Consider the following 19,837-nt stretch of genomic DNA (forward strand, 5'->3'; position numbering starts at 1 on the left):
AACTCTGCTCAGGAGCACGGCGGAGGCCTAGGGTGTGACTCTTGGAAGCCTTTCTTCCGAACTGCACTAAGAGCAGGGGATTTGGACTTTTGCAGAAGAAAGGACTACCGCTCCCGTCCTTCCCCTTCCTCAAAAGAAACCAGTCGGAAACCAAAGCAGGAACCATGTTTTTATTTCAAAACCGTAAGTGCCCCCTAGTGGCAGGAACGCACTACTGGCCGCACAGGAGGTGGGGCAAGTTTCCGATCCCGCAGGTTCTACGTGGGGTGGGGTGGAGTTGGGTGGGGTAGAAAGAAAGTTGTCCAGCGCTGGCGGCTGCGCTACAGTCGGATGGGGAAACGCACTGCCTGCGCTTGTCTGGTTGACCGGGATCGTTGCCTCTCTAGAGGGCACTAGGGGCTGCGGAGCTCAGAGGCTTAGGATGTGCTTCAGGAAGGCTGCACACACGAGAGGAGAGGAGAGGACTTCAGAAACTGACCTTTGAGTAAACGAGGGTACACTCCCAACCCCCTCAAGACTCCTCACCCCCCTGGTCATCCTGCCCCCTCACCCTCATAGTTGATGCAGCCGTTGCTGTCCTCGTGGCCTGCCAAAACAGTCTCTACCTCTTCCTCAGTCATCTTCTCTCCTGAACCCAAACACAGTTAGAGCCTCTGCCTTCCCGTACTCACTAGTCCAAGCCACTCTCAGGGTGGTTCGTCCTCCCACCCTCCCTGTCGTCTTTCTGTATGGCACTTATCAACAGTTCCTTGGAGCTGCTAAAAGCTTTGACAGACAAAGAAACGAGCTGCAGGGGTTGAGACTTGCATGAAATCCACCCAAGTGTGGCTTGCAAAGAGGGCATGAGGCTCCCACCACGTTCCCTGCCCTCGGCTCATTGCTAGACATCTAGGCTCTACCAGCTCCTCCAGGTCCACCTGCTTCTCCATCCCACAGTTCTGGGCCCTGCCTCACCGAGAGTGGTAAGAACGTGTCTGAGCTCCGCTCCCATGACTTTGCCGTTGCCCTCTTTGTCAAACACACGCAGCCCCTCTAGGTAGTCCTCATATGTGCCTTGGTCCCGGTGCTTGGCCACTGCCTGCAGCATAGGCAGGAACGTCTCAAAGTCTACACGCCGGGACTTCAGCTCTGGCAATTAGACAGAGATGAGAGAGGGAAAGAGAGGGCGAGAGAGAGAGAGAGAGAGAGAGAGAGAGAGAGAGAGAGAGAGAGAGAGAGAGAGATATCACTGAGGTGTGGGATCCAACCTTACTATACATAGTGACTTTCATCCCTTTCAGCACTGAGGATGTTTTCCTTCCCTGTGTTTGACAGTTTTTGAGTCCTGAGATCCACCCCGGTCCTCTGTCACCTTACCAAGTCTGTTGAAAATTGATACTGTTACCAGGCACGGCAGTGCAGTCTTGTAACCACAGCTACCAGGCAAGTTCAAAGCCAGCCAAAACAACTTAAGACTATCTCAACGGGGGGGGGGGGGGGGGGGAGGGCAGGGATGTATCGAAGTGGCAGGACACACGCAAAGCACAAAGAGAGAACCACTACACTAGTCCATGTGTGGTGGCACACACCTTCAGTCTGAGCACTGACAGGCTGAGTTTGAGGCCAATCTGGTCTATCTAGTGAGTTCCAGGCTAAGCAGGGCTATGTAGAGACGACCCTATATAATAATAATAATAATAATAATAATAATAATAATACCAATAACCCTATCTAAAGAATATTAATTAAAAGTGTAAAGAGAGAAAGAAAACTGGCAACTAGGGCTGCTGTAAGTTCCAGGCCAACCTGAGTAAAAGGAAAAAGAAAAAAGGACTTCCATAATAAAGGGCTTGCCTGTCTTGCCTGAGGCCCTGGAGTCAACCCAGCAGCACCACATAAACTGGAGCAATCGAACTCCAGTGGGCGGTAGACAGGAGGTACAGGTAGGAGGATCAGAGTTCAAGGGCATTCTTGGCTGCGATACCGAAATTCTGTCTCAAAAAACAGGATGAAGAGAAAGTTGCTGGCTAGAAATGGCACTCCGTGGCACGGGCAGAACGCTGTGTTCAACCTCCAACACCAAGAAGATGGAAACCCCACAAATCTCAAGGTTCCTCTCACCATCACTCTTGGGGTTCCCCAGGACCTTGAGCACCTCGGCGTTGGTAGGGTTCTGGCCCAGGGCCCGCATCAGGTCCCCACACTGGCTGTACAGGATCTTGCCATCACCCACTCGGTCAAACAGCTCAAAGGCCTCTCTGAACTCTGAGATGTAGGGAGAAGGCAATGTGACCAGGGATTCCCATCACCTCCAGCCGGAAGGGAGGTTTGCTTTAGAAATTATGTGCTCGAGCTGGGCACAGGAGGGAGGAGAACAGGACAAGTGTGGGAGGTTTCAAGGTCAGGACTGTCGTTAGGGAACAGAGAATCGGACCAGGAGTTTGGTGTTGGACAATGGGGCTTAGGAAACAGGCTTCTCCTCACCCTCCAGCTGGTCCTTGTTAAACTCGATCTGTAGGGGACAAAAAGGGCAGGTGAGGAGATGACAGGGCTTATTCAGTCCCTCTCTAGCACAACCAACTGGCAGCCACTTCTGGGGAGGGGCCCAAAGGGATGAGGCTGGGAGCCCGGCCACTTTAGTCCCATTCCCAGCCCTGGGCTTTGGGAGCACCCCAAGAGGAATTATAGGGGGAGGGTTTCTTGGGAGCAGGGTTAATCCCATACCACCTGTTCCCTTCCCTCCCGCTACCCCAGTCCTGCATCCCTCACATAACTGGGGGCTGAACAAAGGCTAAATTTACCCCTGCCCCCAGCTGTGATTGTCTAACAAGTCTGTCCTCTTCAGTCTCCCCTCCTGGGGTTCAACAGCTGAGCCAGGAGCAGACAGCACCTCTCTCCCCTGGAAACTGGCCTGGCCTGGGAGCCCCAACCTCATTCTAGCGGTTCATTCATTCCCTACCCTTCCCACATCTTCCCGGTCCCCAATCCCCAAGGCTGCACTGCACCTTTGAACTACCCCTTCCAGATTCACACACTTCCCAGGACTCACCACCACTTTGGAGAGATCAACAGGGGGCTCTTGGGTTTTCACAGGGGTCTGGGGGGCAGCTGGCTCGGCCTTGGTCTTGGCTAGAGGGGTCCCTGCTGTAGACTTGGCAGCAGGCTTAGAGATGGAGGGTCCTGCTGGCTTCTTCACAGGAGCATCCTTCTTGGGAGGCATGATGTCAGGTGGCAGAAGAGCAGTGTGCCGACAGGGGCACCATCTCTGTTTAAATAGGCAGGGAGTCTGGGGTGTCAAGGGGCGGGGGCAGCGGCGGGGACAGGGAGCCAGTTGGCAAGGGTGAGGGAGAAGAAACTTCTGCCTGTCTGCCCTCACTCCCCTGGCTGCCTGTGGTAAAGAGCTCTTGCCCCCAAAGTATTCTTCCTCCTGACACCACTCCCCTAAGGCTGAACAGAATGTTTTCTTTAAGGGTACAGGGAAGAAACAAGGGACTTCTCAGAACAGGGACTGGTAACCTCCAGGGTGACGATAGGACGTTTGCCAGTGATTCTGAGATAGGAGCTAAGGGAAGAGAGAAAAAACTAAACTAAAAAGCAAACAAAAGCTTTCATTACTTTTAGACTGTGGAAAAGCCCAAGCAGAGCAAGGACTTAGGGGTGGCATGGGGGTATGGGGGTGTGAAGGGTATGGGGGTATGGGGGCGGGACAGAGTAACAACCTAGTGTCAAGTGGGAAGTTTTAAAATATGTTCTGGAAACATTAAAGGTGAGAGAAGGGGGTCTTTTCACTCCTTTCTGCTCATTCCTGTATCTTTAGAACTCGAAGTCCCTGGGCCCCCACCTACCCCCACCCCCGCACTGTAACCATAGCATGGCATTACCCACTGAATCCTACACCTAATGCTGATTTAGGGGTTCCAGTGTAGGCAAGGTTTAGCATCTGTCACATATAATTCCAAAGAAGGAACATTTTCCAACAAGACAATGTTATTCAAATCAGACAAGAGGCTAGGATGAGGAGACACAGACAGACAGACAGGCAGGCAGGCAGGCAGGCGCTCGTGTGCGCACACACACACACACACACACACACACACACACACACACACACACTCACACTCACACAGAGGGAGAGGACCCTGGGAGACAATGAGCCCTCTAATACCCCAAAAAGGTTACAGAATCTCCTAAGAAGTTGGTAGGTATCCACACTGGCACCCAACCAGTCAGGATCACAACAAAAACCTTGGCTCAGCTTTGAGTCACAAACCTTGCTGGAAGCGCTGGCAAAGGGAAGAGATGATGTTTGGGAGCTGGAAGGGAGTTCTGGCTACTCTCTTCTTGGATAAAGAAGATTTAGGTAGCATTCTGAGAGACTGGTCATTCCACTTAGGCCCTGGAGTTCACAGAGTGGCAGTGTGTCTTCCATTTGTAAAGGCGTCAGAATCTTTTTACTGCAAATTGTCCCATTTTTGGAAAATAAGGAATCCTTCCGCAAACAACACACCAGTTTCCCTCACTTACACTCACTCCTAAGCCTTAGAGAGGAAAAAGGCCCTCCCAGCCCCTCAAAACTCACCTTGCCGGTTCCAAGGAAGGGGCAGGTGGGGGGGCGGGACTCAGGGCAGCTCCGGTCCCTGAAGGGTTAACAGCGGCGGGCGCAGAGCATGCTGGGAGTCGTAGTCCACGCACGCCCACGTGCTCGCAGGAAACCTTCCCCGGGTGGTGAGAGTTGGCGGTCACTTCCGGCCCGTGGTGGCAATTGTTGACTCAGACACTGAGGCGTGCGCCAGTTCCGGAATTGAAAGGGCTTGAGACGTCCCCACCCTTGACCCTAGGGATGCAGACTCAGGGACGCCCGCAAGGCCAGGGGCGGGGCCGGGCGGTAGGCAGGCGGAGGCTGGGGCTGCTTTCGCTTCCTCAGGCCGTTAGCTGCGGCGTCACGTAACTTGAAGAGTTTCGCATTTTTATTTTATTTTTTTACACATTTGATCTTAGCCGAAAAGCCTAGAGGCTGGCGACTGAGGTAGATGTTAAGATTTACAGTTTAGCCTGGTCATCTGCTCCAGACTTTCCTCCGTGTGCAGGCGTCGGCTGACGCCGCCTATGCAGCGCGTTCGTCCCCGGGAGATCCCCAACAAATGCAGCGCTGGGCTCTGCAGCCTTTCCTTCCTTTTCCGACACCATTGCCCAGCCTGAGTGTTTGCTTTCTCCCTAGCGTTTACCGAAGGTTTGGGTGCAGAGAGGGAACCGACCCACCGTCCCGAACCACATAAATAAATAACTCTGGCAGCGCGCCTCATCCTAGAGCTTGTGCAAGAAAGTGGACCAGAAATAGCTCAGGGTAGAAGACTCCCAGCGGCACCGTAGGAAGAATGAGATATAAACCAATTTTGTAGCCAGAAGCTAGAGAAAACTCCGAAGAGTAAAAAGGTCTGTACGGGTGCAAGGGATGTAGCGCAGTTGGTAAAGTGCTTGCTCCCCATGTATAGAGCTCTGGGTCCCAGCACTCAGGAGGTGCAGACAGGTCAGTGGGCACGTAGGGAGTTCAGGCCAGCCTGGGCTAAGTGAGATCCAGTCTCAGAGCGGAAAGAAAAGGAATAACCTGATACAGGAAACAATATTCCAGGTGACTGCTCCGCAGACTGCACACTAATAAAGGGAGTGACCTCTCTCGAGGTACTCTGTGGTGCTGATCAAGACTTCAGGCCCCGCGGAGCCTGTACTGTCATTTGGCCCCCATGTAAAATAACTCTCATGATTAGACATGTTAACATTTTTTTTTCATTGAGACAGGGCCTGTCTACATAGCGCTGACTGTCCTGGAACTCAGATCCACCTGCCTCTGCCTCCCTGTAGGGGATAAAGGCTTGCACCACCATGCCTAGCCCAAAGTTTTATTTTTATGTGGGTGAAGATCCAGGACAGCCAGGGCTACAGATGAGAGGGGTCGGGGTGTGTATGTGTGAGGAGAATCGGAAGTCCTGAGTTAGTCTCGGCTATGAAGTTTTAGTCCATCCTGGGACACAAGAGCTTGTCTTAAACTTGAAAACAAGAACAATGAAGCAGACGTGGTGGTACATAAATGTAATCCCAGCTTTGGGAGTGAAGAAACAAGCCTGGGATATACAGTGAGAAGCTGTCTCACCCACAACAGTGATTAAGTGCTGAAGCGAGAGCTTGCTGGTGGAGCAGTTGTCTGCACCGCTCAGGTTCTGGGTTCAGTCTCCGTCATCATCAAAAAGGAATCATTTTCTTTTTGAGGCAAGGTGTTTTATACTGATCTTAATAGATATGTAGTCCAGTGTGACTTTTTTTGTTGTTTTGTTTTTCCCAATGGTCTCACCATGCTGCTCTGGCTGGCCCACTCTGCCCCTGTTACCCTGTGTTCTAAGGTGCTTGAGGTTGAACCCAGAGCTTTCTGCATGCCAGGCAAGCTCTCTACCTCATAGTGCTAAAAAGAAAGAAGTGTCACTAATCACACAGCACTGTATCATTTCAGAAACTCGAATGCTTGTGGCTTCACCCCGTACAACTAGATTTTTCTCTTTGTTTTATTTATTTTGAGACAGGGTTTCTGTCCATAGACTTAGCTGTTGCCTTTTTTCTCTTTAGCTATTTTATCGAGTTCTTATACTTTTATCTCCCTTCCAACCCTTATCCACCTTTAATCCCTTCCTGCCCCCAGCACTAGGCAGGAGAGAAAGATTACAGGGAAAAGAGGACAGAGACCTCCACAGGCTACGTCCTGTTGGTTGGGGTTGTGGTGTTTCGAGGGGTGAGTCAGCAACCCAGCAATGGCAAGGGGAGCAACAACTGCTGCTGGCCTTCTTGGGGCTCTTGTTTTTATGCCCTCTGCAGAGCCTCCACAACTAAACTAACTGCAGATGGCAAGATCACGCCCTCTTGGAGCACCAGACAGTCATAGCGGCTGTGGGCAAACTGAAGCTGTCCTATATCCCACACCTGGGCTTAAAACAAAAACACATAACATGGTGGGTCTTTAAGGAAACCAAAACTCTCAGGATATCTTGGGCTCTCTCTGTAGACCAGGCTGGCCTCAAACTCCCTCTGTAGACCAGACTTACCTCAAACTTAAGAGACCCACTTCCTCTGCCTCCTGAGTGCTGAGATTAAGGGCGTGGGCCACCACTACCAGTTTACAACTAGTTTTAAAAACACTGGCTAATGTGTGGAGATGGACAATAGCTTAGGTAGAGAGAAAGTTTATTTTCTAAGTTGTCAGAAAAAAAATTGTTAGCAAAAATAAGTGTGCTGATTGGGTTGGTTTGGTTTTTTGTTTTTTTTTTCCTCGAATGTACTATATCTCAGCCATAGTTTCCCCCTCCTCTTCCCGCAGTCCTCCCACATCCTCCCCTCAGAAAAGAGCAGTCCTCCCAGGAACATCAACAAAATAATAAGCTACACAGTAGGCCTAGGGCCTCCTGTCACATCAAGGCTGCACGAGAGGCCACTCCGTAAGGGGAAGGTTCCCATAAGCAGGCAAAAGAACCAGAACCTGGGACAGCCCCCACCCCCACTGTTAGGATTCCCACTAAACCACCAAGCTACTCGGCCATAGCATACTCGTAATTAGCTCAGGCTAGTTTATGTCAACTTGACGTGAGCCAGAGTTATGAGAAAATGCCTTCGCAAGGTAAGTAAGCAAGCTTGTAGGACATTTACAGTTTTCTTATTTTCATTAATTCATTCACTTTACATCCCAACATCAGCCCCTCCCCCAAGTCGCTGGATATTTTCTTAGTGATTGATGGGGAAGGGCCCAGCCCTTTGTGGGTGTGGTCATTCCGGGGCTGGTGGTCCTGGGTTTTATAAGGAAGCAGGCCTTGCAAGCCAGTCACCACACCCCTCCATGACCTCTGCACCAATTCCTGCCTCCAGGTTTCTGCCCTGATGTCCTAAGGACCTACACCTGGAAGGGCGAGCAAAATAAACCCTTTCCTTTCCAAGTTACTTTTCCTCATGGTGTTTCATACAGTAGTTAAAAAAAAAAAACCTGGGACAAATTGTTGCCAGGACTGAGGGCGTTGCTGTGACAGAAAGGACTGGCCTAGTGTTTTCACTGTAGCTGTTAGTTGAGGGTTGTGGTGGCATTTGAGCTCTGGGCTGGAAAAGCAGTGCTCAGCACAGTGAGCTGCTCTGTGGGAGCTTGGGAGGTAACAAATGCGGGGAGAGCAGTGCAGAACACAGAGGCCTGGCCTGTGGAGTTTCAGAGGGAAACAAAGACTCCACCTAGCCTTTTATGTGAGAATCTGGTGTCTGGTCAGCTGGAGCTGAAGAATCAGCTGTGATTCACTGACATAAAATCCTCTGGGAAGGGGTTGGGGATTTAGCTCAGTGGTAGAGCGCTTGTCTAGCAAGCGGAAGGCCCTGGGTTCGGTCCCCAGCTCTGGAAAAAAAAAATCCTCTGGGAAGTGTTTCCTCAGAGATAGTAGAAGCTGTGGTCCAGAGATGGCCAAGGTTGAACGTCATGCTGGCAGCTGATAAGTGCTTTAAATGTATGAAGGGGTCATGGACAGCAGCTGTGTGGCAGGCCTGAAGTCCCTGAAAAGAGCCCAGGAGAGGCTAGAGGTGAAAGTACAGCCCAGATGCAGTAGAAGACTCCAGCATTTTGGAGATGCCAGAACCAGGGGACAACCACCAAGAACATCGGAAGGCGTGGAGGGGAGCCAGCCTGATCCTGGAAGGCAAACTGTGCTGCAGAGGGCGGAGCCAGAGAAGTGACCCAGGCCCTGAGAGAACCCCAGACACTGGGTGCCGAGTTACACTGTTGGAACTTGGTTTTGCTTTGTTCAGACTGCAACTGTGGGCTGGTTCTTCTCTGAGGTAAAAAAAAGTAACATTTATTTTACAGGAGCGATTTTGAATGTTTTAAAGAGACTTTGGACTTTTACTATTTGAATTTTGTAAGATTTATTTATTTTTATATGCATTGGTGTTTTTCCTGCCTGTATGTCTTAGTGATGGTGCCAGATCCCCTTGAACTGAGTTGCAGACAGTTGTGAGCTGCGTGTAGGTGCTGGGAATTGAACCCAGGTCCTCTGGAAGATTATCCAGTACTCTTTTTTTTTTTTTTTTTTTGGTTCTTTTTTTCGGAGCTGGGGACCGAACCCAGGGCCTTGCGCTTCCTAGGCAAGCGCTCTACCACTGAGCTAAATCCCCAACCCCTATCCAGTACTCTTAACCACCAAACCTTCTCTCCAGCCCTATGGGACTTTTAAATTTTGGGATGTTTTAGACGTGATGTTAATATGATTATGTGATCTTGGGAGTGAACAGAAAGGAAAGGTTATGGCTTAATACTGAAGTGATGTGTTTGTGTGTCAGTTATTCTTGGTAGTCTGATGTCACCTTGGTACACAGGCTATAGTCATCTGAGAGGTGGGAACCTCAGTTAAGAGAAATGAGATCAGGCTGTAGTGCATTTCCTTCACTAGTAGTTAAAGGTGTGGCCACCCCTTGGCTGATGCTTATGGGTTCTACAAGAAAGCAAGCTGAGCAAGCCAGGCCTCTGCATCAGCTCCCGCCTCCAGGTTTCTGCCCTGCTCGAGTCCCTGTCCTGACTTCCCTCAGTGATAGACTGTTACCTGGAAGTTTAAAGCGAAATAAACCTTTCCTTTCCCAGTTTGATGTCAATCATGGTGTTTTGTCACAGCCATAAAAATCCCAAAACAATAAGTGACCCATAATAAAAGGGAGGGTAAGGACAGGCCTTATACAGCATTTACGAAGCCTTTCTTAGGCCACTTTTATAGACCAGTGTGAGATGTGGGGTGTAAATAGAAAAGTTTTAACAAGTAAAGCTGGTCTCCTATTGCGGTTTACTAAGGCGAAGGTCATAGACTTTGCTGTTGTTTTAGAATCTCCTGGGACTTCCTATAACAACAAGCTTGCAGATGCTCTTCCGTCAGTGCTAGGGCCTGGGGATCTTGTTTCATATAAGTAGTGTAATCTAAGCTGTAATAAACAGTGGTCATTTCTAACATCCTTTGTTCTTTGGTGGAGGTGAGTAGGTGCTGAGGCCAAGGGACAGCCTGTGAGAATCAGTTGATTCTTTCTACTGTGTGGACTCTGAGTCAACCTCAGGTTGTCAGGGTCGGAGGCAAATGCTTTAACAGATAAGCCGTCAGATGGGCTGTTTTTCCCACCCACCTCTCTTTCTCGTTACGTCATCTCCCTGTTTCAAATTCATCCATATTTGGAATTTGGCCTGCAAGTATTTTATTTTTGTTTTTTCTCAGACAGGGTAGGCCTGGAACTGGTTCTGTACCCGAGGATGACCTTCAATTGGTCCTCCTGCCTTCACCTCCCATATGCTGAGATCACAGTATTTGCCACCACACCAGGCTGTCCTGGAACTCACTGTGCAGCCCACTCTTTCCTCAAACTGTGACAATCCTTCTGCCTTAGCCTCCTGAGTGTCCCATACAGACAGGAGCCAAAACATGGGCCATGAGCCCAGCTTCCTGATCGGCTTCTGTGTGCCTGGATAAAGACGGGGTAGTCGGAATGGACCAGAGGCTGAGCCTTTGCCCAGCTGGCACCCTGGCAGTACTGGCTTCCAGTAGCCCACAAAGAGAGCCCAGCTTCACCTTCTAACACTTATTTCCTGTTCTGGCCACATTTCTGTGCTGCCACACCCAAGAGCTTGCAGATCTTCAAAGATAACCTGTCTCTGGTTCTCTGGTTGCTCAGCTTGCTCCCTTTGACTCCTATGCTCTTCCAAGACATGAGCGCGCGCACACACACACACACACACACACACACACACACACACACACACGTACACACACTCACTCTCCAGCACCAAACATAGCCAGGTCACCTAGTCCATACAAAAGTCCTGAAATGTGTGTAGAATGAATGGACAGATATGACACTACAGCTGGTGTCGTCAGGGAGGGACCCTGGCGGCCTGAGGGATGGGAGCAATGTCATGCATTACTGTTTTTACATTTTCACCCTGAAGTTGGTGAGGTGATTTGACTTGAGGAGGAGGAAGTGGGAGAGAACTCTAGGGGATATAAAGATCTGAAGTAGATGCTGGGAGAGAAGAGAAAAGGGCCTCCGGGCTCCAGTTAGTTCATAAACACTTTTTCTAAATTAGGTTTCTGAGACATGACACAGTCTCACTATGTAGCCTTGACTGGCCTGGAGCTGCTCAGAGCTCCTCCTGAGGCAAATCTCTGTGAGTTCAAGGCCTGCCGGGGCAACCAAGTAAGACCCTGTTTTATAAAATAACCCTTTCCCCCCACCCCCCCCCAGCAATTTTATTGTTTGTATGTATGGGCATGATGTTTGTGTGGATGTGGTATGGGCATGGTGTGTGTGGGCCTGTGTGTCAAGTTCACAATTTTTTTATATGGGTCTAGGGCTCAAACTCAAGTCTTCAAGACTGTGGCAAGTGCTTCACCCCGCTATCTTGCCCTAAATGTATGCCTGGTTCCCATAGAGTTCAAAAGAGGATGTCAGATCCCCTAGGACTGGAGTTATAGATGGCTGTGAACTGAGCTGCCACAAGTGCTGGGGCTCCAGCCCATGTGTACTTTTTAGTAATACTTATTGTTTGTTTATATGTATGGGCATTTTGCCTGCATATATGGATATGCACCATGTCCATGCCTGGTGTTCAGTGTCCAAAGAGGCCAGGAGGGAGCATTGGCTCCCCTTGGAACTGGAGTTTCCAGGTTGGAAAGGTGGCACGTTAACCCCTCACTCAGAGGCTGTGTGCTACAACTGGGAATGCTGGAGGGTTCTCTACGTAGGGAAAAGGCTGGGCAGATGACTGAGTTGCCACACCCTCTTCACCACTACATATCCTTTGGTCCAATAAAGCTAAGGGAGTGACCTGTACTGGTCACTGTCAAAAGTAAACCGTTTGGAGGCCGGCTAGGGCAGTCAGTCGTTCAGTGGCATGTGTGCAGCCCTAGGTTTGTACCCTGACACTACACATAGACAGAAAAAAGCCACAGAGCATGGAGACACATGCTTGTAAACACAGAACTGTGCAGGCAGAGGCAGGAGGACTGCCGAGTTTAAGGCAAGCCTGGGCTTTATGGCATGATATGGCTGGGAGATGGCTCACTGTACAAGCATAAGAACTGGAGTCTGGGACAGCATTTAGGAGGCAGAGGCAGGCAGATCTCCATGAGTTCAAGGCAGCCTGGTCTACATAGCAAGCACCAGGCCAGCCAAGGATTCATAGTAACATCTGTTTTGTCTCCAAAGACAAGGGTAAGGCCAGCAGAAAGGTTCAGTGTATAAAAGCTGATTAGTCTGCTCTCTGACCCACACAACAGATGAGGGAAGCATACACACACACACGCACACACACACACACACACATACACACACACCACATTGTAATGAAAAGCAAGTGTAGAGAGTTCCTGAGGAACAACACTGAGGTTCACCGCTGGCCTACACACACACACACACACACACACACACACACACACATGCAAGGCATACACACACACATATGCAAGGCACACCTGTACCCACACATGCCTACATATTAATGCATACATATGCCATAGACACAAAAACTAAAACATTAAAGCACAAGTCAGGTCCAATGGCGTAGGCCTGTAGTCCCAGCTACTTGGGAGGCTGAGGTAGGATCACAAGTACAAGGCCAGTCTGGGCTACAGAGCAAGTTCAAGTCCAGCCTAGGAAACTTGTCGAGACCCCCTTCTCAAAACTCAGAGAACTTGGGACATAACTCAGTGATAGAGCACTTGGCTAGCTAGCATGCATGAGGGCCTGGGTACAGAAAAAACCACCCCCAAGCCCCCAAAGTTTTGCTAAATGACAAGTAATTCCACAGCAGATGATTCCTTCATAGTCTTTTAAAAACAAAGACAGTGATTTTTGTTTTACAGTTCTTTTACTTTATGTGTATGAACGCTTTGCTGCATGTGTGTGTATACACAACACACATGCCTGCTGGATCTCCTGGAACTGAGGCTATAGACAGTTGTGAGCTACCCCGTGGGTGCTGGGTCTCAACCCAAGTCCTCTGTTAAAGCAACAAGTGCTTTTAACCACCGAGCCAACTCTCCAGCCCTTCATTTAAAAATCCTATCCCCAGATCTGTTTAAGGACAACTGAGTACTGCAGTGTCTCAGAGCTGCTAAGCCGGTGTTCTTCCCTTTTGTATCCTGACTTGGAAACCCTGGGACAGAGTAAGAGTTTTTCCAGAGCAGAAGCGGTGCCAAGTCTTCTGGTTTTCTGGAAATGTAATTGCTTAAAGTGGTCAAGTAGGCCAAGAGTGACTTTTGAAATCACATGTAACAAAACAAAACCCCTGGTTACATTTTCTCAAGCCTCCTAAAACAGCAGGCCTCAGGCTGTATACACCCTGCATAGCATAATTACATAAAAGGCTTCAAAGTTTCAAGTTTTTCCACTCTGTCTTCAGTGCTCCTCCCCCTCGGAGATCTGAGATGGGAGAGGCTGGAGTGAAAGAGAAGGTGATGGTACACACAAGTAATCCCAGCTCTAAGGGGTGGGGGTGGGGGGGTTGCCACATGTTCTAGGCCATGGACTAATTACACAGCAAGAGCCTGTCAAAAAAATGTTTAAAGAATTCTGGTGTAGGGGTTGGGGATTTAGCTCAGTGGTAGAGCGCTTGCCTAGGAAGCGCAAGGCCCTGGGTTCGGTCCCCAGCTCCGGGGGGGAAAAAAAAAAAAAAAGAATTTTGGTGTAAGGGGTCTGACCTAGTGATGGATGTAGCAGAGCGCACAGGGTGCCTAGAAACAAACCAGCTACATTCACACTCAGTGTAGCGTTTATGCTGTTTTTCTTTCTTTCTGTCTTTCAGGCTGGGCATGGTGGCTCTTGCTTGTAATTCCAGCTCTCCAAAAGGAAGCTGCAGCAGGATTGCCTTGAACTTGAGGCTAGCCTGGGCTACATACAGCGTGTGACTATCTTAAAGACAAAAACAAAGCAAGCCAGTTGTAGTACCACAAAGCTATGATCCTGGCACTTGGAAGGAAGATATGAAGCTCAAGGTCATCCCCAGCTACACATGGAGTTAAAGGTGACTGGCGGGCACTACGTATGGAGTTATTAAAGGCCAGCCTGTGCTACATGAGACCCTGTCACGGCATCAGCTGCTTCACAGAAGAGCCTTTCTCATGCTCAGTGATTACCACATAGGTTCTCACTATTGAGTAAACTGATCTTTTCAAATTGAATGAAGGTGTTTGACAGTTGGGAAAACACTGTTAGAGGTTGGAGTCCAGCTTTCAAGGGAAAGGGCCACAGCTGGTTTGAGTCTAAGGTTTAATAGATGCAGTGGTCTGACATGGGCAGTGGTCACATTAGTTCTAGTCAGTGAGTTTATAACCTAGGCACTTGGTCAGAAAATCAGTCCTGCTGCTGTCTGGAGTCCTTTCTGTCCATCTGTATAGTACCATGTTTGGGGTGTCAAGACCAATTTCTTCTCTCTCTTTTTTTTTTAAGATTTATTTATTTTACGTATATATGATGCTGTCTTCAGACACACCAGAAGAGGGCATTGGGTCCATTACAGATGGTTGTGAGCCACCATGTGGTTGCTGGGAATTGAACTCAGGACCTCTGGAAGAGCAGCCAGTGCTCTTAACCACTGAGCCACTTCTCCAGCCCCAGGACCAATTTCTAACAACTTGGAGGTTTCTATAGAATCCAAGTGTTCCAAGTGTTCCCAGTTCATACAGCGCACGGGACTGATGCAGCCATCATGGGGCGAAGCGCGCACATATGAGAAGCTGGACACAGCCAGATTGTTGCTCATCTCGTACCCGCAGTCCAAGAGCCTCAGTCTGAGGAGCTGGCCCGTCGTCTACCTTCACACCCCTATGTTCATTCTGACAGCTGAGAAGATGACCATGTAACCACAGAAGATCTTCCGCCCCATTCAACAACATGCAGACTTAGAGCGAGGTAGAGATTAGCGCGGACCCAGTGGCACTGTTTTCTGTGTATTTTTTTATTATGTAAAAAAAAAAAAAAAAAAAAGGCTTTCCGGAAGCTGTATTTGGCATGAGCTACGCCACTGCTAGGGCTGCCAGCGGCCAGGCACAGGTGCGGTGCGTGAGGCCCTGAGGAGTGGGAAGGAGGAGGTGCAGGCAGGAAATAACCAGCTCAGGCCCCGCCCTAGGAGCCCGCAGCGCAAGGAAGGCCGTGCAGTAGTGGGGACAATGTGATCCTCTTTGGTCAGGCGAAGACCCTTTATATGGGCCCAGAAGGCAAAAGGGCACAGGCTCAGCCCTGGAGCCCCAGCTGTGAAGGCTCATTACACAGGGGCATGAGGCAAGGCGAGAAGTCAGCAGTGCCAGGCTGTCACAGTCCAGCTCTTAGGAACCGCCCTTGTCTCTGTCATCTATCAGGTCGTACCTAGGGAAGCAAGGACAGAGCTCAGGCGGAATGAAGAAGGCTCGTATGTCAGTTTTGGTATAGAGCCCAGGCTGATCTTGAACTCTCAATTCTCCAGCTTCCCTCAGGCTAGAACCACAGTCATAAGCCACCATGCCCAGCTGGGTTCTCTCCTACGTGAAAAACATGCCAAGGGGTCCTGTGGTTCTCACTTTCATTACATCCTGTGATTGGGATTTCTCCCCTGGCATAGCCAGCCCCACCTACTCCTTTGCAGACACTCACCACTGGGCTGCACCCTGGGAAAGGTCTATCTCTGCTAGATCCAGCTGCACCTGGGTCAGAAGGTGACGAGGCAAGATGTCATTCTGGTACTTTTTAAAGAACTCTTTATCAACATACTTTATCGTTTTGAACCCCTATGTGATGCAGTCACGCCTCGGGTGAATCCCTATGTGATACGGTCACGGCCCGGGTGAACCCCTGTGTGAGGATACGGTCACGGCCCGGGTGAACCCCTGTGTGAGGATATGGTCACAGCCCAGGTAAACCCCTGTGTGAGGATACGGTCACGGCCCGGGTGAACCCCTGTGTGAGGATACGGTCACGGCCCGGGTGAACCCCTGTGTGAGGATATGGTCACAGCCCAGGTAAACCCCTGTGTGAGGATACGGTCACGGCCCGGGTGAACCCCTGTGTGAGGATACGGTCACGGCCCAGGTAAACCCCTGTGTGAGGATATGATCACACCCCAGATGGCCCCAGAGCTTTAGTCCATGCCCGCTCACCTTCCCCAGAAGCTCACGCTCTCTTGACATGAAGGAGGAGTTTGACTTCACAGAGACATCGAGCTTCCTCCTAAGAGTCCCATCCAGGGGCAGGTCCCATTCAAACCTGGGGAAGACACTAGATCTTAGCGATACAGGCCTCCCCAGCCCCCGCTGACGCACCATGCCCATTTACTGACCGCTCATTGAACTCAGGATTGAGGGTCCTCTTCTTCTGTGAGGTCTTCCTCTTGGTGCCTCGGTTCTTGTCTGGGAGCAGCAACACTGACACATAGGGGTCTGGGAGATCACGTCCATTTTGTCGAAGGGCCCTGCACCAAGGATGGGAGCATTGGAGCACTGGAGGCAATGGGTGGGGGGAACTATAGAGGACCGATGGGCAGGGTCTCACCGGCAGCTATGAATAATACTGATCAGCTTCTGTTCGTCACTGTGGTACCACACTGTCAGCTTCACCTGGCCCAGGGGCCCAATCAAAGCCTCAGAGGGACTGTGGGAAACAGACAACAGGATCTAGGAAACCAGTGACCCACTTTCACACTTCTGCATACATGCGACTCCCTTCCCAGCCCCTTACCTGTCACCATGTGTCAGGCGATGCCTGACCTCTAAGACTGGGGAGGCGGTGTGAGTGGGGTCCCCTAAAACCTCAGGCTCTTCATTGAGAGAGGAGGAGCTGTGGCTGTGGGCTTCCACTCCTGAATGCTGGGATACCAGGATCTGGGGGCAGGAGAAGTGTGAACTAGGCGGAGCCCTCAGTCGGGAGGGCTCTCCTTACAGCTCCCACCCTCTAGAGTCCTGAGCCCTCTGGGCTGGCCCTGGTACTCACCCCTAGCTGCACTCTCATTAGCACCTGACCCTGACCGCTGAGTGCAAACCAGCGGTCCAGGCAGAGTTGCTCTTCCTGGAGGAGCTCAGAGAGAGGCAGGGATATGGAGCCCAAGGTGCCTGTCCCTTCACCCCGAACCTGTGGGGCAAAGGCACTGATAAGGATCCAAAGACTCTGGTGGTTTAGGTGAAAGTTCCTCTTCTGGAGGAGCAGATCATGTGTTATAGCTAGCCCCTCCCCCTTTCCTCTTCTTCCTTAGACACTAGGGCTCATCCAGGTTGCCTTCAGGATCTCGTAGCTCAGCCTCCCCAGTGCTAGGATTACAGGTATGTGCCATGAAGCCTCCTGCCTACCTTCTCCTCTCTCAACTAAAGCGGCCTCTACTTTCTACTTTGTAAGCTTTGACAGTAGTGCCAGCGGAATGGAAAAAGGAGAGGCAGAAACTAAAATAAATTGCCAGGCACAACTGGGCAGCAGCGGCACACACCCCAGCGCTTGGGAGGGAGAGGGAGGCAGAGGCAGATCTCTGAGTTTGAGGCCAGCCTGGTCTGCAGAGCGAGTTCCAGGCTAGTCAGGGCTACACAGTCTCAAAAAGAAAAAGTAAATACAGCAGAGGGCCGGGGGGTGATGCTCAATGCAGTAGCAGGTGTGGTGGTGCAAGTCTGTCATCCCCCAACTGCAGAGGTAGAGGCAGGAGAGTGGCCCTCAGCCACATACCGAGTTTGAAGCCAGCTTGAGTGCCGCCATGACTCCCTGGCTCAGAAAGTTTCCTGCCTGTCCTGCTCTCATTTCTACAACCCATATGTAACGTCTAAAACCTTCCTGTGCAGATGTGAGTGGTGGAGAGAGGGCCCAGCCACCACAGAGTACTGGTTGCTCTTTGAGGACCTGAATTTGATTACCAGCACTCACATGGCAGCCTATCCCACAACTGTCACCCTCTTCTGGCTTCCCTGACACACATGCAGACACAACTCCCCTATGCAGAATTAAGATTTTTTTTTTTTTAATATATGAGTTAACTGTAGCTGTCTTCAGACACACCAGAAGAGGGCATCAGATCTCTTTACAGATGGTTGTGAGCCACCATGTGGTTGCTGGGATTTGAACTCAGGACCTCTGGAAGAGCAGTCGGTGCTCCTAACCACTGAGCCATCTCTCCAGCCCTCATAATTAAGATCTTAAAATATAACTAACACAATTATTTCTATTTTGTATTTCCTAACCTTTTAAACTTTTTTTTTTTTTTTTGGTTTTGGTTTTAGTTTTTCGAGACAGGGTTTCTCTATGTAGCCTTGGCTATCCTGGACTTCTGTCCACCTTCCTGTCTCCGGAGTACTGGGGTTCATGGTATTTGCCACCACGTACCCAGCTCAGACAGTTTTCTCTCCTGGCAATATTCAGCCTCTTCTACGTTTGAAACCTATCTTGTTTCCTGCAACCTGTGTTCTGGCTACAGTGCAGGTCCCCTGAAGTATTCCTCCATTATCAGAGTTGTTAGGTAAGAGCTGTGCTCACAAGGGCAAGACCGAAGACCTTCTCCCGAACAAGCACAGCAGGTGGGTGAAGGGCGCCTGCAGTTCAGGAGACCAGTCAGTCTAGGGTTACAGAGTAAGATGCTGTCTCAAAAAGTTAACAACAAAACTGCCCAGAAGTTGTTGTTTAGATGCACTAATTTCTTTTTTTTTTTTTTGTAAAGATTTTATTTATATAAGTACACTGTCACTGTCTTCAGACACACCAGAAGAGGGCACCAGATTCCATTACAGATGGTTGTGAGCCACCATGTGGTTGCTGGGAATTGAACTCAGGTCCTCTGGAAGAGCAGTCAGTGCTCTTAACCTCTGAGCCATCTCTCCAACCCGATGCACTAATTTCTAACAGGAAAAAACAACAAAACAAACAAAGAACCAGGCTGGGTAGTTCACACCTTTGATTCCAGCACCTGGGCGACAGGCAGGAAGATGGCTCTCTGGGAGCTCTAGGCCAGCCAGTTTACATGAGAATTTTTTTTTTTTTTTTTTTAGGAGCCGACCTAGGGGGTAAGAGCATTTGCAACAGGAGCATGAGGACCTAAGTTCACACCCCACAAACCAACACAAGTACCTATGCTACTGGGAGGGGAGGTGACCCCTGAAAGCCTGACCAGCCAGCTTCAGTAGACCTAGAGCAAAAACAGAGAGACCCCATATAAACTAAGGTGGCAGTCAAGTAACGACATCCAGGTTGCCTGACCTCTACATGCATTCTGTGACCCACACACACCTGCATTCACACACATGTATGCACACACACTAACAACCCCCCCTCCCCCAGAAATCCTAGCAGGCCTTTGTAATAATGTCGTCCTTTACTTACTCAGAGGCTTCCCTCACTTGCTTGAGATGGCATCTCATGTAGCCCTGGATGACCTCCACCTTAGGACCAAGATTATGATAGGACTACAAGCCTGTGCCACCACACCCAGACTAGCTAGTCCCTTAGGTCCGCCTGCTCCTACTGCTGTCCTGGTTGGCCACCATCCTGCTGTCTGCAGGTCTAAAACAATCACTCACACTTTAGCATAAAATACAAATTCTCCAAGGCCCGACACTGAGGCTATGGTGTGCTCACAAAAAAGGGCCTATCACGACTGCCCTCCAAAAGACCCAGCGAGTAGCTGAAAGAGTCAGATGCAGATATGTGTACCCAACCAACGAACAGAAGCTGCTGACCCTGTGGTTGAATGGGGAAAAGCTGGAAGAAGCTGAGGAGGAGGGCCACCCTGTAGGAGGACCAGCAGTCTCAATTAACTTGGACCCCAGACCAGGATCTCACAGACACAGGTACTGAGCACCAACCAGGCAGCATACACCAG

The 19,837-nt window shown here is 50.1% G+C and overlaps 2 protein-coding genes and 1 long non-coding RNA gene across 10 annotated transcripts in view; 1 reads left to right on the plus strand and 2 right to left on the minus strand.

Moving 5' to 3' along the window:
• Positions 1-15,018, plus strand: LOC120093526 (uncharacterized). 4 transcript variants are annotated; one of them, XR_015625013.1, is made up of 5 exons: positions 1-183; positions 1,315-1,422; positions 1,987-2,089; positions 13,826-14,044; positions 14,470-15,018. It is a non-coding gene; the product is annotated as an uncharacterized LOC120093526 (long non-coding RNA). The 4 variants fall into 4 exon arrangements; XR_015625012.1 differs by lacking the exon at positions 14,470-15,018 and having other exon boundaries at positions 13,826-14,201; XR_015625014.1 differs by lacking the exons at positions 1-183; positions 14,470-15,018 and adding an exon at positions 323-962 and having other exon boundaries at positions 13,826-14,201.
• Myl6bl1 (myosin light chain 6B like 1) lies at positions 152-4,617 on the minus strand. 2 transcript variants are annotated; one of them, XR_015623728.1, is made up of 7 exons: positions 3,029-3,225; positions 2,464-2,491; positions 2,101-2,244; positions 1,834-1,970; positions 955-1,128; positions 551-628; positions 152-437 (listed from the first exon to the last, which is right to left on the minus strand). XR_015623728.1 is itself a non-coding variant. In NM_001432265.1 (7 exons), the coding sequence occupies exons 2-7, from the start codon at positions 3,197-3,199 to the stop codon at positions 409-411; spliced, it is 624 nt and encodes a 207-aa protein (NP_001419194.1). In that variant the 5' UTR covers positions 3,200-3,244; positions 4,559-4,617; the 3' UTR covers positions 156-408. The 2 variants fall into 2 exon arrangements, 1 of the variants encoding a protein (NP_001419194.1); NM_001432265.1 differs by lacking the exon at positions 1,834-1,970 and adding an exon at positions 4,559-4,617 and having other exon boundaries at positions 156-437; positions 3,029-3,244.
• The window catches only part of Esyt1 (extended synaptotagmin 1), a 17,360-nt gene continuing 12,479 nt past the window's right edge, over positions 14,957-19,837 (minus strand). The window contains 7 exon segments of one of the 4 annotated variants that reach the window (NM_017249.2): positions 14,957-15,384; positions 15,649-15,698; positions 16,152-16,257; positions 16,331-16,462; positions 16,543-16,641; positions 16,729-16,871; positions 16,981-17,118. In NM_017249.2, the coding sequence (NP_058945.2) occupies positions 15,345-15,384; positions 15,649-15,698; positions 16,152-16,257; positions 16,331-16,462; positions 16,543-16,641; positions 16,729-16,871; positions 16,981-17,118 (708 nt within the window). In that variant the 3' untranslated portion in view covers positions 14,957-15,344. 4 annotated transcript variants of the gene reach the window in all.

This window comes from Rattus norvegicus, chromosome 7 (genome assembly GCF_021556685.1).
Source record: "Rattus norvegicus strain SHRSP/BbbUtx chromosome 7, alternate assembly SHRSP_T2T, whole genome shotgun sequence".
NCBI lineage: Eukaryota > Metazoa > Chordata > Mammalia > Rodentia > Muridae > Rattus > Rattus norvegicus.

Coding starts and splice junctions, on each gene's coding strand:
- Myl6bl1 (NM_001432265.1), bottom strand. CDS start 3,199: ATGCCTCCCAAGAAGGATGCTCCTGTGAAGAAGCCAGCAGGACCCTCC. Junction 2,245..2,463: donor TAACAAGGACCAGCTGGAGG/GTGAGGAGAAGC, acceptor CCTACATCTCAG/AGTTCAGAGAGGCCTTTGAG. Junction 438..550: donor CGGCTGCATCAACTATGAGG/GTGAGGGGGCAG, acceptor TCGTGTGTGCAG/CCTTCCTGAAGCACATCCTA.